The sequence below is a fragment of the Macaca thibetana genome, chromosome 10 (genome assembly GCF_024542745.1).
Source record: "Macaca thibetana thibetana isolate TM-01 chromosome 10, ASM2454274v1, whole genome shotgun sequence".
In the NCBI taxonomy this organism is placed as follows: Eukaryota; Metazoa; Chordata; class Mammalia; order Primates; family Cercopithecidae; genus Macaca; species Macaca thibetana.
The window spans coordinates 598,015-616,912 of NC_065587.1; the positions used below are offsets into that span (position 1 = coordinate 598,015).

An 18,898-nucleotide genomic window follows, 5' to 3' on the forward strand; every position below is an offset into this window, starting at 1 on the left:
TGGGCGGGCACCGGGGTCTTCGGCTGGCTTGAAGGACCCGACCCCCGGGGGAGGGGTTTGGGGTCGGTGTGGCCCAATGAACGCGCGGGTTCAGACGAGCCTGTGGTGCCCCCGCTTTCCGTCTCCTCCGGACCCGGCCCCAGAGGACAGTCCGAGAGGCCGGTGGCCGCGGATCCTGGACGCGCCTCCCTCCTGCCTGTGGTTTCCCTTTATTCCCGCAGCGCCGTGAGTCCACCTTTCACTTACCGGAGCCACATCCAGAACCTTCTCCTGGGGCCACAGCGTGGGCTTGCGAGACCTGTGTGACCTCAGCTCTGCCCCCTCTGCGGGTGAAGCCCTCAGGACACTCCGCGTGGGTTGGGCAGGTGACCGGATGAGGGACAACGTGGTGAGGTGCCCGTGCCCGACCCTCCCCTGCAGCCCACAGCAACCGTTCCCTCCTCAGCAGCCCCCGCCTGGCCGCTCTGGCACCCCTGTTCCCTGTTCCCCAGGCCCTGGGCCCTCCCGATCTGTCTCCTCGACCCCCGGCCCCGGTCTGGCTCAGTCTGTCCACACTCTGGAATCTGGTGGGACTGGGTATGGAGGTCTTGAGTGTCAGCAGGCCACCTGCGTCCCGCCGGGTGGGTGAGAAGGGTCCCACAGGTCAGCATGGAGGGACAGTGACCCTGTCTCTTCCGCGGGAAACCAGGCAAGCTCCCCCAGGGCCCCTGCAGGGCCCCCAGCACACGCTGCCCTGGAGCATGGGGGAAGAGGCCGGGATCCTTCATTACCTGAACCCCATTTCCACACGTCACAAAACAGGATTTCCAAAATTAGAATTTATTTCAGTTTCTAAGGAATGAATCCCCGAGTGTGGCAGGAAGGACACGGCCAGCTCCTGATGCACACCTGAAGTGACTCAACACTGAGTCGGGACAGACACAACCAGAGGTGACCTGGGTCCAGGCTGGGGCTGCACAGGCCGTGTCCTGGACAGCCAGGAGGGAGGCCCCGCACACAGACGGCCGCCGGGCAGGGGGCCTGAGCGGGGCAGGCCCGGCCATAGCCCATGTCCTTGGCCTTCCACATAGGTGCACACATTCTCTGCCCACAGAGGGCTAGACACCCTGGGCACCCCCTCACTCCGGGGGCTCAGGACACAGGCTTCCAGGTGAGGCTGCGCCTGGAGCCAGAGCTGATGTTTGGCTGCACACAAGCCCACTAGGGACAGACCCCAGAACACGAATTCTGTCCCCCTGGATTTAAGGCTGGTGTTTTTTGACATTTACTTCAGTTTTTCTCTTTGAAATTAAAATTACCTGAGTAAAAGATTTTGAGACATTAAAAAAGCCAAAAACACAGAATCCCTGCAGGCAGATGGCGCCGGGGAGGTGGCCGGGGCCAGGATGCCGGGGGCATGGCAGGGTTGGCTGGAGCTCAAGGGCCGGGCCTTTGTCCCAGTCTCGCCTGCCCTGGAGTCCCCAGGAGCCGCCCCTGGGCCGAAGCTCCCATGACTGGAGCACAGGAAGGCACAGTGAGGTAGGGACAGTGGCCATTGTCCCCCGCCCGCCGCCAGGGCTCAGAGGGCAGCGCACACCTCGGCTCCTCCAAGCCCCTGCCTCCTCGAAGCTGGGCGTCTTGTCCAGAGGCCGGTGAACGGCCCCTGCAGTATGGGAGGGGAGGGGCTGCCGGGAGGCCTGAGCTCAGACAGTTAAATAATCCTTTATTTGGGTGGGCTGGGGGAGGGGTGACTGGACCAGGAGGGCAGGCGAGGCCGGGCCCAGACCCCCATGGGGGGTGGCAGGGGCCTCCGGCGGGCTAGGATGCGCCTGGCACCCAGGAAGTGCCGCAGGGGCACTGGCTCCTCAGGGGCCCGAGCGGGCGGGGAGCAGTCTCCTACTTGTGCCGGGCCTCGGTCACCCTCTGCAGGCAGTACTGCGCGGCGGGCAGCGACAGGACCAGGCTCGCAGTGCGGCGGCCCATCCAGTACAGGCTGTAGCCCAGCAGACCGAAGAAGGCGGCCTTCACGGCCAACCGAGACACTCTGCCGGAGACGGATGGCGGGGGCACGCTGCGGGAGGGAGGGGGTGCTGGGCCTGGCTGGGGGTGGGCTCCCCACACCCCAGCCCCCACGTCTGGGTCACCGCCACGTGCGGTTGGCCTCCCGGGGGCTCAGCCTCCACCTGGGGGCTTGCGGGGCGGGGCTCGCGGGGTGGGGTGGGCACTCACGTCATGATCTCCTGGATGTTGAGGTCGGTGCTCCAGTTCTTCTCAATGCCAGGCACGTGGCCCATGCCCACGACGCCCACCACCACAGAGGGGACACACTTCCTGGGCTCGGCTGTGGGGAAGGACAAGGGGTCAGTACCCGCTCGGGCCTCAGCCTCACGGGCGGCCCCGTGCCCAGGGACAGCCGTCACCGTCAGAGGCCCGAGGCAACTCAAGGCGCCGGGCGGCCTGGCGCAGCATGTAGGTCAGGTAGACGTCGCGCTCCGAGACAATGGTGCGGTGCAGGTCCGGGAACTCGCCGATCATCTCAGCCATCATCTGCTCCAGCAGGTCCTTCTGCTTGCAGCGTTCCACGTCGTCCTTGCTGTGGAGAGGGTGGCTGCAGCCCCGCAGGGATGGGGCAGCGTGCTGGGGGAGGGCTGGCACCGTGGACACCAGGCAGGGACCACAGCACGTTTGTTTGGGATTTGTGGTAGACGGAAAGGGCAGGGAAGGCCTCGAGTGAGGACTGGCTGCGCTTGGACCTGCACAGGAAGGCCTGGAGCCTCCCGCAGACCACCCTGCAGGCCAGCCGGGGTCCTGGGGGCAGCCCTACCTGATGGGGTCTGACAGGAAGCACAGGCCCCAAGCCAGCCTGACCTTCTGCCAGAAGGAGAGCGCAGCGATGGCCCTCTTGAAGGTGACAGGGATGGGCCGGTCACCCAGGTGGAACTTGCAGAAAGGCACCTTGCTGGCCTGGAGCAGAGGCTGGGCGTTGGGGAGCAGTGGGAGCCCCAGACCACCCCTGTGAGCCACATCCCTGTGGTCACCCCCTACCTCGCCCTGTGCCCACCTCCTTGAAGGCCTCCCTGAACTCGCCGCCCGGGGCCATGCCCAGCTGCTCGGTGATGTGCGCAGACACCTTCAGCAGCAGCATCTGCATCAGCCCCGACATGAGCCCGTTCTGCAGAGAGAGGGAGCAGGCGTCAGCGGGAGGGGTGGGGCTGCGGGGTGCGCTGGGGGAGCGGCAGAACTGGGATGGCAGGCAGCACCAGCACAGAGCTCCGCCCCAGCCCCGTGCTGTGTCCTCGGCCCCCTCCCCGACAGGTGCAGGACCACCCTAGCATACAGAGGGTGGGACCAGAGCAGGGAGTGCTGGCTCAACAGTCACTTCTCAAAGGTAGCTCCCTTCAGAAAAGGCCTTCACAGGCTGGGTGCGGTGGCTCACGCCTGTAATGCCAGCACTTTTGGAGGCCGAGGCGGGCGGATCACTTGAGGTCAGGAATTCTCTCAGACCAGCCTGGCCAACATGGCGAAACCCCATCTCTACTAAAAATATAAAAATTGGCCGGGCGCGGTGGCTCAAGCCTGTAATCCCAGCACTTTGGGAGGCCGAGGCGGGTGGATCACGAGGTCAGGAGATCGAGACCATCCTGGCTAACATGGTGAAACCCCGTCTCTACTAAAAATACAAAAAACTAGCCGGGCGTGGTGGCGGGCGCCTGTAGTCTCAGCTACTCGGAGGCTGAGGTGGGAGAATGGCGAACCCAGGAGGTGGAGCTTGCAGTGAGCCGAGATTGGGCCACTGCACTCTAGCCTGGGCCACACAGCGAGACTCCGTCTCAAAAAAAAAAAAAAAAAAAATATATATATATATATATATATAAAAATTAGCCGGGTGTGGTGGTGGGCACCTGTAATCCCAGCTACCCAGGAGGCTATGGCAGAATCACTTGAACCCCAGAGGCAGAGGTTGCAGTGAGCCGAGATCACACCACTGCACTCCAGCCTGGGCGACAGAGCGAGACTGCTCCGTCCCAAAAAAAAAAAAAAAAAAAAAGCCGGGCGCGGTGGCTCACGCCTGTAATCCCAGCACTTTGGGAGGCCGAGGCGGGCGGATCACAAGGTCAGGAGATCGAGACCACGGTGAAACCCCGTTTCTACTAAAAATACAAAAAATTAGCCGGGCGCGATGGCGGGCGCCTGTAGTCCCAGCTACTCAGGAGGCTGAGGCAGGAGAATGGCGTGAACCCGGGAGGCGGAGCTTGCAGTGAGCCGAGATCGCGCCACTGCACTCCAGCCTGGGCGACAGAGCGAGACTCTGTCTCAAAAAAAAAAAAAAAAAAAAAAGAAATAAAAAAGAAAAAAGATCTTCACGAGGTGGTCTTGTGCTGCACAGGGGCCGCCTTGAGCTGGCACGGACACTGGGCGCTGGGCAGGCAGGCCGGAGACGGGGCCTCGCCACTCACCTGCCTGCTGAGGCCAGCACAGCACTGCCGCTGGTGCAGACGCCAGGCCACCCACATCTTCAGCAACCACAGCCTGAGACCTACTGCCCCGGGTCTCGCCGGCCAGCTGGGGCCACAGGGGTGTCCACGCGTGGAGATGCTGCCCACAGAAGGGCAGCAAAGCCCCGGGGGCCACGCAGCGCCGGGCAATTGCTCACACCCTGCACACGCCCAGGGAAGGTCTGGGCCTGAGCCCTGGGAATGTCCCATCTGATGGAGGGCCCGTGTTTCTCCTGGGCCCAGGCCACCCTGGAGAGCCCGGGCTAACTTAGGATAAGATGTGCATGGGGCCTTGGTCTGCTGGGACCAGCTCCACCTCTGGAGGGGCTGGGGCCTGAGCTCAGCTATGCCTGTGACCAACCCTGGTAGAAACCCAGACACCAGGGTACAGCGAGCCTCCCCCGGGAGGGGACAGGTGAATCGGACACCTGGTGTCTCCCAGACCCCGCCCCACACCCCCTTCCCTCTGTGATGCCGCAGCACTGAGCACCACAGCACTGCCGAATTCTATGCCCCTTCGAGATCACTGGGCCCCAGGCTCTGGTGGGGAAGCTATCTGGCACTGGGCCCTGGCTGGACTGGGGACTGCCCTTTACAAGATGGCCCACAGAAGTCCGTGGTGACTTCCCTCACCTGGAGAAATTAAAAAATGAAAGGCAGGTGCCAAATGTTTAGGGACGTTTCTACAAGATCTCATTACAATTGTTTCCTTTGAACAGGGGGAAGGCAAACTGACTAGGGCTGGGGTCAGGTATCCCTTTGAAAACACAAAGATCAGCCGGGCATGGTGGCTCATGCCTGTAATCCCAACACTCTGGGGGCCGAGGTGGGTGGATTGCCTGAGCTCAGGAGTTTGAGATGAGCCTGGGCAAAATGGCAAAATCCCATCTCTACTAAAAATACAAAAAATTAGCCGGGTGTGGTGGCGGGCACCTGTAATCCCAGCTACCCAGGAAGCCGAGGCAGGAGAATCGCTAGAACCCAGGAGGCGAAGGTTGCAGTGAGCTGAGATTGCACCACTGCATTCCAGCCTAGACAACAGAGCAAGACTCTGTCTTTAAAAAAAAACAAAACAAACAAACAAAAACGAAAACACAAAGAGCAATGAGAAAGTCCTGCCTCAGCAGTCACTGCAAGGCTGGAGAAGTGGGGACAGGAGGAGCCCTGAGCCCCACCCACTTTGGGGCCTGGGTGCGGTACCTGGGGGGCCAGCCTTGCAGTGAGACCTGACCCGTCCCCAGCGAAGGCTCAGCAGCCCAGTCCTCGGGCGACCAGCCCCAGCCTCAGCTTGGAGAGCCACCCGTTTCCCCCTCCCTTGCCTGAAACCGGGTAATGGAGCCTCTTACCTTTCTCCTGCCCCAGGGGAGGTCCCCAACCCGGTGATCCCCAGGGCGGGCCAGGCACAGCCACACTGACTGGGGCCATGGGCCATGGGAGGAACCTGGGCAACAGGCGCACAGGTGGCTTTGACCCCGACCCCGACCCCGACCCGCGGCTGCGCACCTGCCTCACGGCCTGCTGCAGCTTCTCCAGGCTGAGCTCCTGCGCCTCCCGCAGCAGCGTGCTCTCATCCATCTTCAGCATGGACACACGGTACTGGCAGAGCTCCACGACCACCACGTCAGGCTGCACCTCCCGGATGGTCTGCAACAGCCGCAGGCCACGCCTTGTGAACATGGCCAGCTCCCTGCCCCTCAGCACAGCTGACACCAGCACCAGGGGCCCCATCCCAGGGGCAGCCTGCTGCTGCAGTGACAGCTCGATTCTTCAAGCAACAAGAGAGGAAGCTGTGAAGCTTGTTCACTTGTCAAGTGGGAAGACGCACGAGGCTGTTATGGCTCCCAGGCAGCAAGCCCACCGCGCCACTCCCAGGGACCACAGAGTGTTGAAGCAGATGGCCTGCGGTGCACACACACGGGCACACGGGCCCTGCCACGAGGTCCCTTTGAGTGCAGGACACAGGAGCTTACACCAACCCGCGTCCGGGCTGTGGCGGGCGGTGGCACTCACCTTCACGACGTCCCTCTTGCTGTCGTCGCTGAAGTGGGCTGTCCCCACCACGTACACCCTGCTCCCATCTTCAGCCACCAGCTGGGTCACAGTGCGCGGCAGGTTGGGCTGCTGACGCCGCCGCTTTAGCTTCATCTCCAGGAGCAGATTGAAGGCGTCCACGTCAGCTGCAATAGCAGCACAGGCCGTTGTGGGACCGGGCCCACCTAGGGACACCGCCGGGCCCACCCCAGGGACACCGCCGGGCCCACCCAGGGACACCACCAGGCCCGCTGGCAGCCTGGGCTCCGGAACCCTCCTGGGTTCTGAGAATCAAACAGGTGCAGAGCACACGCCCCCTGGCGAGCATCACACGCCACATGCTTGGCCTGCCCGGTGATGGAGACACCAGCTACCAACTCTGTGAGCTGGATGCCGTCGAGAAGCCAGGGCCTCAGGAGTCCTGTGCCCCATACACCCCGTGAGGGCGACCCTGGGGGCTGCTGTGGATGACGCCTGGTGTGGGGGACAGTGGGGGGCGGGTGCTGCAGGGGGCTTAGCTAGGAGAGGGGCTCTGAGGCAAAGCAGGCCCCCCACCCCACTCAGGAGGGACAGGCTGAGGCCACAGCAAGGAGGGACTCCCATGCCGCTCACACTACTTGTGCTCAAGAGCCCCTCCAGGGGCCGGCCTGTGCTGTTGGCAGCCCCTCCAAGAGGCTCCACTGTCAGGCAGGGCCCAGGAGCAGCTGCTGTTGGGGGGCAGGTCTGCCCTCTGGAGCACCAGGCCCAGCAGCACTTACCCCAGGTCTAGGCCAGGACCCTGCTCACCACAACCTCCAAGCCCCTAGCAGCGGTTGGCTGCCTCCCCCTCCTCCTTGACTCAACAGCCCAACATGGGGGAACGTGCCAGGGCCCTGAAGGAGACATACACAGGTTCTGGGGGTCCCCAGAAAGCACCCTGGGCACCGGCTCTGAAGCCTCCGACGACACAACAGGTTCCACGTTGGCCTGCAGGCGGAAGGGAGAGTTCAAGTCAGGGTCCATGCACCCCAGAAAGCCAGGGCTCCGTGGCAATTCCACGGACCACGTACCCTGGAAAGGGCCCTGTGGCCGCTCCGTGGACCACACACCCTGAAAAGCAGGGTCCGTGGCCGCTCCATGGAGCCTAGGCCCCTTGCTGCTTGGCTGTCACTGGCATGGCTGCCATCAAGCTAGGCAGACAGGGCCACCAGCCGCCTCAGCCCAGGGCCCCTCTCCCTCGGAGGTGCCTCCTGCCTGACCCTGGAGAGCCCTGTGAAGATCACCTTTGCAGAACAGCAGCCAGGGACCGACCCCGAGAACCCACACAGTGGGGAGGTCCCCCACCCCTGCCTCTGTGCATCCAGCCCAGCCTCTACCTCACCTCATTCGGTGGCTGCTGCTCCTCCCCGTCCATGGCTGGGCGGCGGCTTCTTGCACAGGTCGGGAGCCTGAGGAGAGGCATGAGAGGCGGAGTTTCCACCTGGAGCCCCAGGCCTGGCTCAGGACTCACTGCGTAGTGCTCTGTCAGTCTAGAACCATCTGTTGGGCGGGACTGGGGGCTCCTTTCCCCATATCCCCAAACGCCTCCTGCCCATCAAAGGCTACTGAGGTCCAGGGTGCATTCAGGTCAGGCCCGGGTGGGGAACAGCCAGCAGGTCCCCGGGGACCCACCATAAGCAAAATGCAGACGGGCTAGGGCGGGCTGCTGGTGCTCAGGCCTCATTCAGAACAGGGCCAGAGCTGCCCAACCTTCACCGCGGCATGGCGGGCAGACACAGGAAGGCGGCCCTGGGGTCCGTGCCTGATCTCAGGACACAGAACACAGCTTCTGACACGTGGCAAAGACCCCAGGGCCTTTGTACAAAAGCCACTTCCCCTTTCGGTAACTACAGCCCAGGCAACGTCATCAGAGTCAGTACAGACAGAGGAATCCACAAAGCACACAGTTCAACGTGTTTGGAGCCAAGACCTTCTCTCCCAGATTAAGAGACAAACATGGTGTGGAAGGAACCATGGCAGAAACTCGGACAGGCTGGGGCAGCCATGCGAGGGGGCTGCCCCGACGTGTCACAGCTCCCCACAGACCCTCAGAGAGAAACCAGGAGCTCAGGCTGGGGGCCCAGGAGCCTAAGGAAGAGAAAGAAAACAGCCAGGCGCCTGTAGCACCAGAGGCACATGCCGGCCAAGACCCATGGCGCCCCTTGAGGTGGGGGCAGGGACCAGCAGGTTGTCCTGAGACCGGCCACGGAACGCCAGGAGCGACTGACAGTCAATGGCTCATGCATGTCCTGGCAGATGGATGTGTCGCCAGGCAGAATCATTAAAATATCCAAAACAGGCCAGGCAGGGTGGCTCACACCTGTAATCCTAGCACTTTGGGAGGCCAAGGTGGGCGGATTGCCTGAGCTCAGGAGTTCGAGACCAGCCTGGCCAACACAGACCATCCTGGTGAAACCAAGTCTCTACTAAAAATACACAAATTAACCAGGTGTGGTGGTGCATGCCTGTAATCCCAGCTACTGGGGAGGCTGATGCAGGAGAATCGCTCTGAACCTGGGAGGCAGAGGTTGCAGTGAGCTGAGATCATGTCACTACATTCCGGCCTGGGTGACAAAGGGAGACTCTGTCTCAAGAGAAAAAAAAAAAAGTAAAAAAAAAAAGAGCCGTTGGGAGCTATTCTGAACTGTCTAGTCTTGCAAGGCATTGTGGTTTTGTCTTGAAGTGTCTGCGTCAGTCAGAGACGAGCATCTGCGGAGGACACAACGGGCTTGTATGTGCTTCAGAAGGGGCCACTGCCAGGTTCTGCTCTGATGCCTGTGTGCATCTGGGGTCATTCTCGTATCACTACTGCTGCCCACTTCTCAGAACTCATAAGAAAAAGGAACAATGAGTAATAAGATGCTACGTGAGGTTCCTTTCCTCTGCAAACCCTGTTGGCACACAGCCGCAAGCACAGACCCCGGCCCCAGCCAGGACTCACGGACCCAGCTGGGTCCCGGCCACGCATGTCCGAGTTAAGATGCCTCCAAGCTCAGGTGTCCTCACCTGTGAACAGGAAGGAGCTCTCCGTGTAGTGTCTAGGAGGGCAGTCAGGGGGGGTGGCAGGGACAGTTCTGAGCAGGGGAAGGGGCCTCAGTGCAACCAGAGGCCCCATCTGAAGCTGACCAAGAAGAGGGCAGCCCACCCTGAGGACAGCCAGGACTTCTGGAAGAGGAACTGGCCTGGTTTGGGGCAGGTGGTGCAATGGGGCCGTGGTCAGGGGAGGTCAGCTGAGACTAAAGAGACAGCTGATAAACACCAGGCTGGCCTGGGAACCCAGTCCTCATGCCCCCGGGGGCCTTGAGCCTCTGCAGAGGGCAAGGGGAGCCCACCCCACAGGCTCCCCTCTAGGGCCGTGCGGCCTTGGCAGGGGGTCCCACTCCTTTCCACCTGGGTTTGAGTCTGGACCCAACCCTGGCCTGGGCGTCTTAATGGTTGGCATATCCAGGAAGTGCTGCTGGCACTGGTCGGAGCAAAGGCCTCGGCAGCTTGGGCCGCCTCCTTCCCCTTTTGCAGATGAAAGATACAAAACCGGCTGGAAGCTGTTGTGAGCAGCTGCCAGGCCAGCTGGCCCAGACAAGCACCCGGTCCGGGGGATGGCCACCTCCCTGGGTCCAGCTGCACATGGAAGTTGGGACTCTTACGAGCACGGGGGAGCACTAGGCTGGAGTCTGGGAGGCAGTTTCTTAGGAGCGCGGGGGAAACTCACACACGGAAGTCGGGACTCTGAGAGCAGCGCAAGGCTGCCAGCACGCACGCACGGGGGAAACTCCTTAAAGAAACTCTTGTGCAGCCAGTGGGAGGCTGCCTCGGCCCAGCCAACGGGAGGCGCCCACGTTGCCACAGCCCTTCCCCCATGGGTGTGGCAGCCCCAGGTCTGCGGTCAGCCCCCGCCCTCCACCCAGCCTGGCCAGACCCGCCTCTGAGGCCGGTCCCGGGTGCGCCTGTGGCCATGGACAGGGCAGGATCTCAGTTGCAGCAGCAGGCGCTGGTCCTGACCCCAGTCGTGCCACGGGGTGGGCGTGCACAGGTCTCCTGTCGGGGCGGGCAGAGAAGCCTTCCTGGCCGGCAGCCAAGCCTTGAGCAGGACGATGTCAGTGCCACCAGAGGCAGTGCCAGCCCCCAGCCCTGGCCCCTGAAGCCTCTCAGCAGAGGCGTGCTGCCCGCAGGGGGCCAGGCGGAAGGTCACTGAGGCCCCTCCAGCACCTAAAGCCCGTGATTCTGGGGGACATATCTGGCAGTCCCCCTCACAGTCCCAGCACTCTCTTTCCCTCCTCGCTGAGGCCCCTGGAAGCTCTAGGGTGTGATTTCAGGTCACCAGCCCTCCTCCCTCTAGCCTGCTCCAGGCAGCCGTGCTCTCAGACATTTACAGCTGGGCCCAAAGCCTCTCCCAGCTGCCTGGTGGTAAGCAAAGGGCCCTGGCCCGAAAGCCACAGATGCTGGGCCTGGACTCTGAAGTGTCTTCAGAGGCAATGTCTGAAGAACCACCCACCTGGATCCCACCCCTACAACCTCTGGGTCCCAGCAGAGCCATCACCTGGGGTCCGGCCAGCGCACACGGGAGCCCCCTCTGGGTCTCAGCAGAGCATCACCTGGGGTCCGGCCAGCGCACACTGCAGCCCCCTCTGGGTCCCAGCAGAGCATCACCTGGGGTCCGGCCACTCTCCTTCCCAAATCCCCAGTGCTGACACTGCCCCAGGGAGCCTCACAGCGGCTTCTGGCCTTGTTACCCGTGAGGCCAACCCGCTGGGAGGCAGTGCAGCCTGGAAGGAAGCCAGACGCTTCTATCAGACCAGCTGTGCTTCACTTTCCCTGCCCCGCACAGATGTCCACCGACCAGGACTGGGGTGGGTGCTGAACACGATTTGTGGGAGATGCCTCCTGAGCACGGGTAGCCGGCAGACAGGGTCCTCGGATCTCAGACCCCAGCGCTGCCCTGGGCAGGATGCTTCAAACGAGCCTCCGGTTAAGGCGGGAACTTGCCTCCAGGGTCAGCATCCCACCTGTCCCACACAGGTGGCCCTCTCTTGGCTGCAAGCACAAGCCACATGCAGACGCTGCTTTAGCAGTCGGCCTCAGCCTCTGAGCTTCTCTGCCACAGCATGATCTGTCCCAAAGGCAAAGAACAGGGTGGAGACCCACAGGGCAAGAAAAGACTCAGCAGCCTGATTTCAGGAGACCCTAGACACTGCCTCTGAAGACACTTGTTCTCCAAGGGCTGTTCCTCATCCGTGAAAAGCGATATCTGGCTTTGGAAACCATGATCCTCTGTGCAGACGAAGCCTCTGAGAGTTCCCAGCAGCCCAGGAGGACATCTGTTGTGCGCGAGAAAAGCCCTAGACACAAAATCAGAGCAGCATCTATAGTCCTTTGGCATCAGAGAAGGCTGTTTGCATCCAATGTCCCACAGGGTGTCTGTCCCAGGATGTGACATCCAGTCCCAGGCTGTTTGCATCCAATGTCCTGCAGCGTCAGGCTCCACAGATGCCTCAGACGGCACATCCCACCTGCCTGCTCAGGCCCCACTGCTACAGACTGAACTGTGTCCCCAAAAACCCACAGGTTAGAGCCCTAACCCCCACTATGAAGGTATTAGAAGGTGGTGCCTCCGGGAGGTGATCAGGTTCAGATGAGGTCATAAGTGCAAAGCCCCGGTGACGGGGTTAGTACTCCTGGAAAAGACACCACAGAGCTCTCGCTCCCCGAGGTGAGAACGCCGCAAGAGGGCCCGTCTACAAGCCAGGAGGCTGGATGGCAACCAGTGACCTTTGACCTGGGACGTCCAGCCCCTAGAACTCTGAGAAGATTAATTTCTGTTAAGTTTTTTCCCAGCACCAGTGAGGCACGGTGGGAGAAGACCACTCGCCCACAGCCCCAGCTACTCAGGAGAGGCTGAGGTAGGAGAATTGTCTGAGGTCTGGAGTTTAAGACCAGCTTGGGCAACTTAGCGAGATCTCATTTTCTTTTTTTTTGTTTGAGACAGAGTGTCACTCTGTCGCCCAGGCTGGAGTGCCACAGCATGATCTCAGCTCACTGCAATCTCCCCCACCCCGGGGTCCAAGCGATTCTCCTGCCTCAGCCTCCTGAGTAGCTGGGATTACAGGCGCGCGCCACCACACCCAGCTAATTTTTGTATTTTTAGTAGAGATAGGGTTTCACCATTTTGGCCAGGCCAGTATTGAACTCCTGACCTCCTGATCCACCTGCCGCGGCCTCCCAAAGTGCTGGGATTACAGGCATGAGCCACCGCGCCAGGCCGAGACCTCATTTTTGTTTTTGTTTTTGAGACAGAGTCACACTCTGTTGCCCAGGCTGGAGTGCAGTGGCGTGATCTCAACCTCTGCCTCCCGGGTTCGAGTGATTCTCCTGCCTCAGCCACCCAAGTAGCTGGGATTACAGGCACCTACCACCACGTCTGGCTAATTTTTGTATTTTTAGTAGAGATGGGGTTTTGCCATATTGGCCAGGCTGGTCTTGAACTCCTGACCTCAGGCGATCCACCCGCCTCAGCCTCCCAAAGTGCTGGGATTACAGGTGTGAGCCACCACACCCAGCCTGTTTTTTTTTGTTTTTCTTTTGAGATGGAGTCTCGCTCTGTTGCCCAGGCTGGAGTGGGTACGATCTCGGCTCACTGCAAGCTCCGCCTCCTGAGTTCATACCATTCTCCTGCCTCAGCCTCCTGAGTAGCTGGGACTACAGGCGCTTGCCACCATGCCGACTAATTTTTTGTATTTTTTAGCAGAGACGGGGTTTCACCATGTTAGCCAGGATGGTCTCGATCTCCTGACCTTGTGATCTGCCAGCCTCGGCCTCCCAAAGTGCTGAGATTACAGGCGTACACCAACACACCCAGCCCAGCCTATTGTTTTTTTAAAGTTTCCTGGTCTGTGATGTTTTGTTACAGCAGCCAGAGCTAAGACACCCATCCTATCCCCTTCACCCTACTAGAAACTGCCTCCCAGACTCCAGCCCAGCTTCCTAGTGCAGACCAAAAGCTAGCTAGCACCAAATGCAGTTCCCAGAAAAAACCCATCTCTCAACCAACCCACTAGACCGGCTCAGAAAGCCCAGGTTCCAAACTGGTCAGACCTGGGGGTTGCAGAAATGACAACCTTGGAGGGACCAGGGTGTGGCCCAGAGCTCTGACCTCCCCTGCTTCCCATTTCTGAGGCTGACGCCTTTGGCCACAGGAAACCTCTCCCGGGTCTGGTGGGACCGCTTCACGCAGGTGTGGCAGAGCTGGGAGACGGGAAACGCACCTGAGCCAGAACCCGAGGCCTCCTCGCCAGCACACCTGGCAGCCCCCAACCTCCGGGACCTGGTCACAGCCAACGCACAGCCCCCACACTGACCACCATGCAGGGGGCCCCACAGGCTCCTGCCACCCACCCACCCTGCCAGGCCCCCTCCTCGGACCCCACAGCATCACGGCCTCCGGCGAGGCTGTCCAGCGGCCCCAGCAGTCACACTGCAGGGGCGGCGGCAGCAAGCGGGGAGCAGAGACACACAGGGCAGTGAGCCTGGCGGCCTGCACAGCCTCTTTAGGGACCTAAAAGCTAGGAGGCGTCCATCTGGAGGCTACCGAGGCTGCGGGAGTCCCGCAGGGACCTCAGCACCCTCGCAAGTTCCTGGTTGTTTCTGGGACGCCAGTGCCCAGACAGCTCCCACTCCATTTTTCTTGTAAGAGTTTTGAAAAAGACACACGGCAGCTTCACGGTAGCTCAGTTACAAAGACCTTTTAAGTTTGGGCTGAGCACAGCGGGGGACGATCTGGCGTCCACTTCGCCCATATGGGAACCCCGCTCTGCTCCACTTGAAGGGCAAAGGCACCTACAGAGGAGCGAAGCCCCAGGTTTCAGCGTGGCCGGAGGGACAACGGGGTTCCGGGACCTCACGCTTGGCCTCCTCCAGCACCCCCAGAGACCCGCAGGCCTGGGCCGCCTTCCTCCACTCTCACCTCGGCCGGCTCCACCGCAGGCGGGAGGCGGGGATGGTTGGGGCCCTCCCGACCCGCGAGGACCCCGGGACTAGAGGTCCGACCCGCGCCCTCCCGCGAGGCCGCAGCTGACCCTCCCGGCCCCAGCCCTGGGGGCTCCGCTCCTGGGCAGCGTCGCTCCAGGCAGCTGTGGCGGGGAACGCTCGGGGCCTGCTCCCACCCCAAACCTGACCCGGGCCTGACCCCCACGACCTGCTCCCCCGGCTCCGAAACCTGACCCCGGCCTGGCCCCCACGACCTGCTACCCTGGCCCCCAAACCTGACCCGGGTCCGGCCCCCCACGACCCTGCTCCACCGGCCCCAAACCCTGAACCTGACCCGGGCCTGACCCCCACGACCTGCTCCCCCGGCCCCAAAACCTGAACGTGACCCGGGCCTGACCCCCACGACCTGCTACCCCGGCCCCAAAACCTGACCCGGGCCTGACCCCCCCGGCCCCTACCCCCCGACTCGGGCTGGCTCCTCCCGCCCCCCACAGTCACCCCACGGCCCTGACCCGGGCCCCCCCCCGCCCGGTGCCGGGCCCCGTCCTCACGCACGCGCTGTCCGCGCCGCGCGGCGTACCAAGGCGAGGCAGCGGCGCTCCTCAGCCGGCCTCCATGCGGCGCGGGACCTCAACGGACGGGGCGGGCTGGGGCCGAGGGGCGGGGCGGGGCGGACGGGCCAAGGGCGCCGGCGGCCGCGCGGCATGCCGGGAAAGGTAGTCCCACGCGCTTCCCGCTTGGCCCCGGCCTGCGACTGCGGACTACACTTCCCAAGGGGCCGCGCGCGAGGCCCCGCCCCGCCCCGGCGCCCCCGGGTCCTAAGGTGCACCGGCACGCACTAGGGAGGGAGGGTTCGAGTCCCGCCGCGGCCACGGCCTTGCGAGGCGCGCTCACATTCTCTGGTCGCAGCTCCCAAGCTGTGAAATGGGGACAATGCTCGCACGGCGTCCACAGGGTGGTTTTGAGTCGAATGATATTGAAATGTAACTGTTTTGTGAGTCGTCAGTCCCACACGAAAGAGCCGATAGTGGGACACGAGGAGCCGAGAACACGGGATCCGGGAACGCGCCGACAGGGCCTCGGCCCGACCCCCTCCCCTCTGGGGATCGGCCTAGTCCATCCTCCGGGAGTCAGCCCAGAGCCGTCCCTGACCCGGGACTCATGCCTCAGCGGGACCTCAGCCTTGCCGCAGGTTGGGGCACCCCGGGGAGGTCGGGCCCCAGGGGCCCCGCAGCCAGCCCGGCGTAGAACCGGGACCGGGCGGGAGTCTTAGGGCAGGCCGACCCCCGGCCTCATGGACCCTGGCGCGCGGTCACTTCCGATCGTCCCGAGGGCCCCAGCGGGACCCGGCTGGCCGCGGCCACCCCGACGCTAGACCCTCGCTGTGCGCCTTCCGCCCCGAGGGCAGGGAGAGACTGCCTGGCCCCACCCGCCGCGCCCCTCCTGCCCGGGCTCCTGTCCCCCTTGCTGCACCCAGCCTCTCCCAGGGCGGCCAGGGCCCGGTGGCCAAGTTGCTGCGCGCTGCGGGGAACGGCGCGGACTGGGGGCTGGGCGTAGTGAGGGTCCCGGGCCCTTCGCCGCCGCATGCAGACGACTCGCTGCCAGCCAGCTGCTGCGCCGTCCGCCTGCCCCGCTCGCCTGCAATGGTCAGACCGCGCATCCCGGGTCCACGACTTCCTCCTCCACGACCCCGGCTTCTTGGCTGACCTGGCGCTGGCGCTGGCGCTGGCGCTGGGCTTAGTGCAGGCGTGGGCGTGGCGATGGTTTGCCTGCGGGCTGCATGCGCGGCCCCCACAGCCAGCTCCCCGAAGCTCTGCACCCACATCTACCGCGCTGACCCAGCCCAGGGATCAGGTCCTTGGAGCGGGGCCTGCCCTGGGGCCAGGACTCCAGTCACCAGGGAAGGGCTGCTGTGTCTTCCTGCCAGGCACTGATGAGTTAGTTGGGGAAAGGGGCCAGGTGGGGCCCAGCTGGGGAACCCTTTAGAAGAGGGAGGAGGGCGCACCTCTCTACTAGTGCCCTGGGACCAGCTACTCTCTGGAGCTAGGGTAAGGACCTCAGTGACGGCTGCCCCGCGCAGGAACCTGCAGCGAGCCTGGAAGGCTGACCCAACAGGCCTGGGATTGCGGGAGTCCAACGCAGCGCCCGGGTCCGGTCTGGGTCTGCCTGAGACGGTCCACCAGGACTCCGTGCTGGGGAGCCTGCTTCCTTCCAGGCTCCAGGAAGGGAGGCCCCGGCCCCAGCCCCAGGTTCTGAGGAGCTACCCCCGCTCGGGTGGCCTGCAGGGGTCCCCTCAGGTCCCCAGTCCTGAGTCTGCGGGTGGTCCTCCCGGGGTCCCGCGGGTGGGTGAAAATGACTGTCCACACAACAGCAGGCTGGGCTCCCTCCAGCAGTCTGGGCTGGCTGCCCACTGAACTCTCTTACACAAGAGGCTCCGCCCCCTCCTACAGCTTCCTGGTCCCCAGAGGCCTCTGTCCTCCTGGTTCAGTGAAGGACACTCACTTTGGGCCCTAGGGCCTCTGGCTCACACCCTCTCCATTCATTTTCATTATTCGCTGCCTTTGTGGTCATTCTGCCTTTCTGACCACCTCGGCCACATCCTCACAGGAGGGCAGCGGTTGGCAGTGGCCCCGGCTCTACCTCACCCATTTCTCAGCGCTGGGTTGGTGTGGAGGGAAGATCCCTGGCCTGGGAGCTGGAGGCCTGGGTTCTCGGTCCTGGCCGTCTGGCCGTCTGGAATGGGTGCAAGGTCCTCCTGGAGCCCCTCCTTCTCCACGAGAGGGACAGTACTATCCACCTGCCAGGCCTGCCTATGCTCAGGGAGGGGGAGGAGGCACTATTTCAAACCAACGCCGACCCTTGGGCTGCAGAACGACCCTCTGACTCACCTGGGCAAGGTGGCCAGTCGGGGAGGGGAGGGTGTCCGAGATCCCAGCCTCCGGTGGGCAGTAGACAGTGGAGAAGCAGAACTGCCCTCCGATCCGGCTGGGGTCTCCTGCAGGGCTGCACTAGGCTGTGGGGGGTGAGAAGCAGAACAGGGGGAGATTGAGTCCTTGGGGAGCATGTGGGGGAAACTGAGGCAGGACCTCAGCCGCTGGCCTTGCACCACCACCCACATCCCAGGCTGAGCTTGTCTTCTAAAGGTCTGCTCCCAAGCCTGCTCTTCTCTGGGCAGGCTCCGTACCTTCGCCGTAGGGGGCAGGTAGGGTTGCCTTGGGAAGAGGGTCAGGTGGAGGTGGAGGACGTGCACCCTGGGGTGCCAGAGCTTTTGAGGCCCCGACCCCGGGGGGCTGGCTGTGTGGATGCCCTGTTCATGGAGCTGCCAGAGGAGGTGTTTCTTGAGGTGCCCTGGGGGCAGTGAGGAGTCATCCTAGGGAGGGTGGGGGTCATGAGGAACAGAAACAAACTGTGTGAAGCCATTTGTGCTGGGAGGGACAGTCTTGGTCCCCAGCTGGCTTTGTCCTCAAGGGGTGGACCTTGAGGAAGGGCCAAGTCCCATTCGGAGCAGAGTGACAGATCCCACAGAAGCAGGCATTGGGGCAAGGGGAGGGAGGGAGCCCCATGGGGGAAGGGGGTTGGGGCTGGTTCAGCCCTGACCCAGTGCCAAGGGTGAGCGCCACCCTTTCAGGCCTCTGCCCGCCTGCCTCTAGGAATGTGGCACAGCTGGCAAGGACATAGCCAGAGGAACAGGTCTGGGGATGAGACGGTGGTGTTGCCTGGGAGAGTCGGGAGCCAGCGTCTCACTGTAGGACGGACACCAGTTCCCCATCATGGGCCGCGAGGAGGGCCGGCTCCAGCCCAGGGCGGGGTGCTCACTTGAGGCACGAACCTCTTTCCAGACAGGAGCTGGTTTGACACCTCCTGCCAGGCCGAGGCCCACAGGCGGGGGATGGGCAGCGTGGCTGCTGCCCATGGCCCTGGCCCCATTGAAGACTCCAGTGGCTCCACCTGAGGCCTCCTCTGTTCCCCAGCTCAGCTCAAGCCCCACATCGGCCGAGACGTTTTCTGGGCAGGGCAGCTCCCCTCTCACGATCTGGGATACAGGGCCTGAGGGACTCAGCACCACCCAGACCAGCTGCCCCCAAGGACTACTGGACGTCTCCCTCTCTGAGCCGAGCCATGTGGGATGCTGGGTGGCCTCTGGGGCAGGGAGGATGGGTGCACGTGTGAGGTTGAGGAGGGCCCTGGAGGTAGGACCTCAGCCCCAGCTTCAGAGCAGCAAGGATGCCCATGGCAAACGCTACCACTGGAGGCCAGCATCCCTCAGGTCTCCTCAGCTGCCATGTCCTGTCCACCCTCGCCACTGAGCTGGTCTGTGGGTGCAGGACCAAGGCGATACTGCCAAGGCCCAGGGCTCAGCCCTCCCTGCACAACCAGGCTGGCCTGGGCTGGCA

At 62.9% G+C, this 18,898-nt stretch overlaps 1 protein-coding gene across 7 annotated transcripts; it reads right to left on the reverse strand.

Moving 5' to 3' along the window:
- Nucleotides 1-803: 803 nt before the first annotated feature.
- TRABD (TraB domain containing) lies at nucleotides 804-15,159 on the reverse strand. Of its 7 annotated transcripts, none has more exons than XM_050745833.1 (11): nucleotides 15,060-15,153; nucleotides 11,062-11,860; nucleotides 7,867-7,933; nucleotides 7,394-7,472; nucleotides 6,486-6,652; nucleotides 5,979-6,119; nucleotides 3,041-3,151; nucleotides 2,804-2,943; nucleotides 2,400-2,572; nucleotides 2,209-2,320; nucleotides 804-2,050 (listed from the first exon to the last, which is right to left on the reverse strand). In XM_050745833.1, exons 2-11 carry the CDS (start codon nucleotides 11,166-11,168, stop codon nucleotides 1,876-1,878), a joined length of 1,272 nt encoding a protein of 423 aa, XP_050601790.1. In that variant the 5' UTR covers nucleotides 11,169-11,860; nucleotides 15,060-15,153; the 3' UTR covers nucleotides 804-1,875. The 7 variants fall into 7 exon arrangements, with proteins under 7 accessions (XP_050601790.1, XP_050601791.1, XP_050601792.1 ...); XM_050745834.1 differs by having other exon boundaries at nucleotides 15,085-15,129; XM_050745835.1 differs by lacking the exon at nucleotides 11,062-11,860 and having other exon boundaries at nucleotides 15,085-15,159.
- Between the last annotated feature and the right edge of the window lie 3,739 nt (nucleotides 15,160-18,898).

Coding starts and splice junctions, on each gene's coding strand:
- TRABD (XM_050745832.1), bottom strand. CDS start 10,382: ATGGGGGAAGGGCTGTGGCAACGTGGGCGCCTCCCGTTGGCTGGGCCG. Junction 7,473..7,866: donor AGCAGCAGCCACCGAATGAG/GTGAGGTAGAGG, acceptor TTCCGCCTGCAG/GCCAACGTGGAACCTGTTGT. Junction 6,653..7,393: donor TGGGGACCCCCAGAACCTGT/GTATGTCTCCTT, acceptor CTGCTATTGCAG/CTGACGTGGACGCCTTCAAT.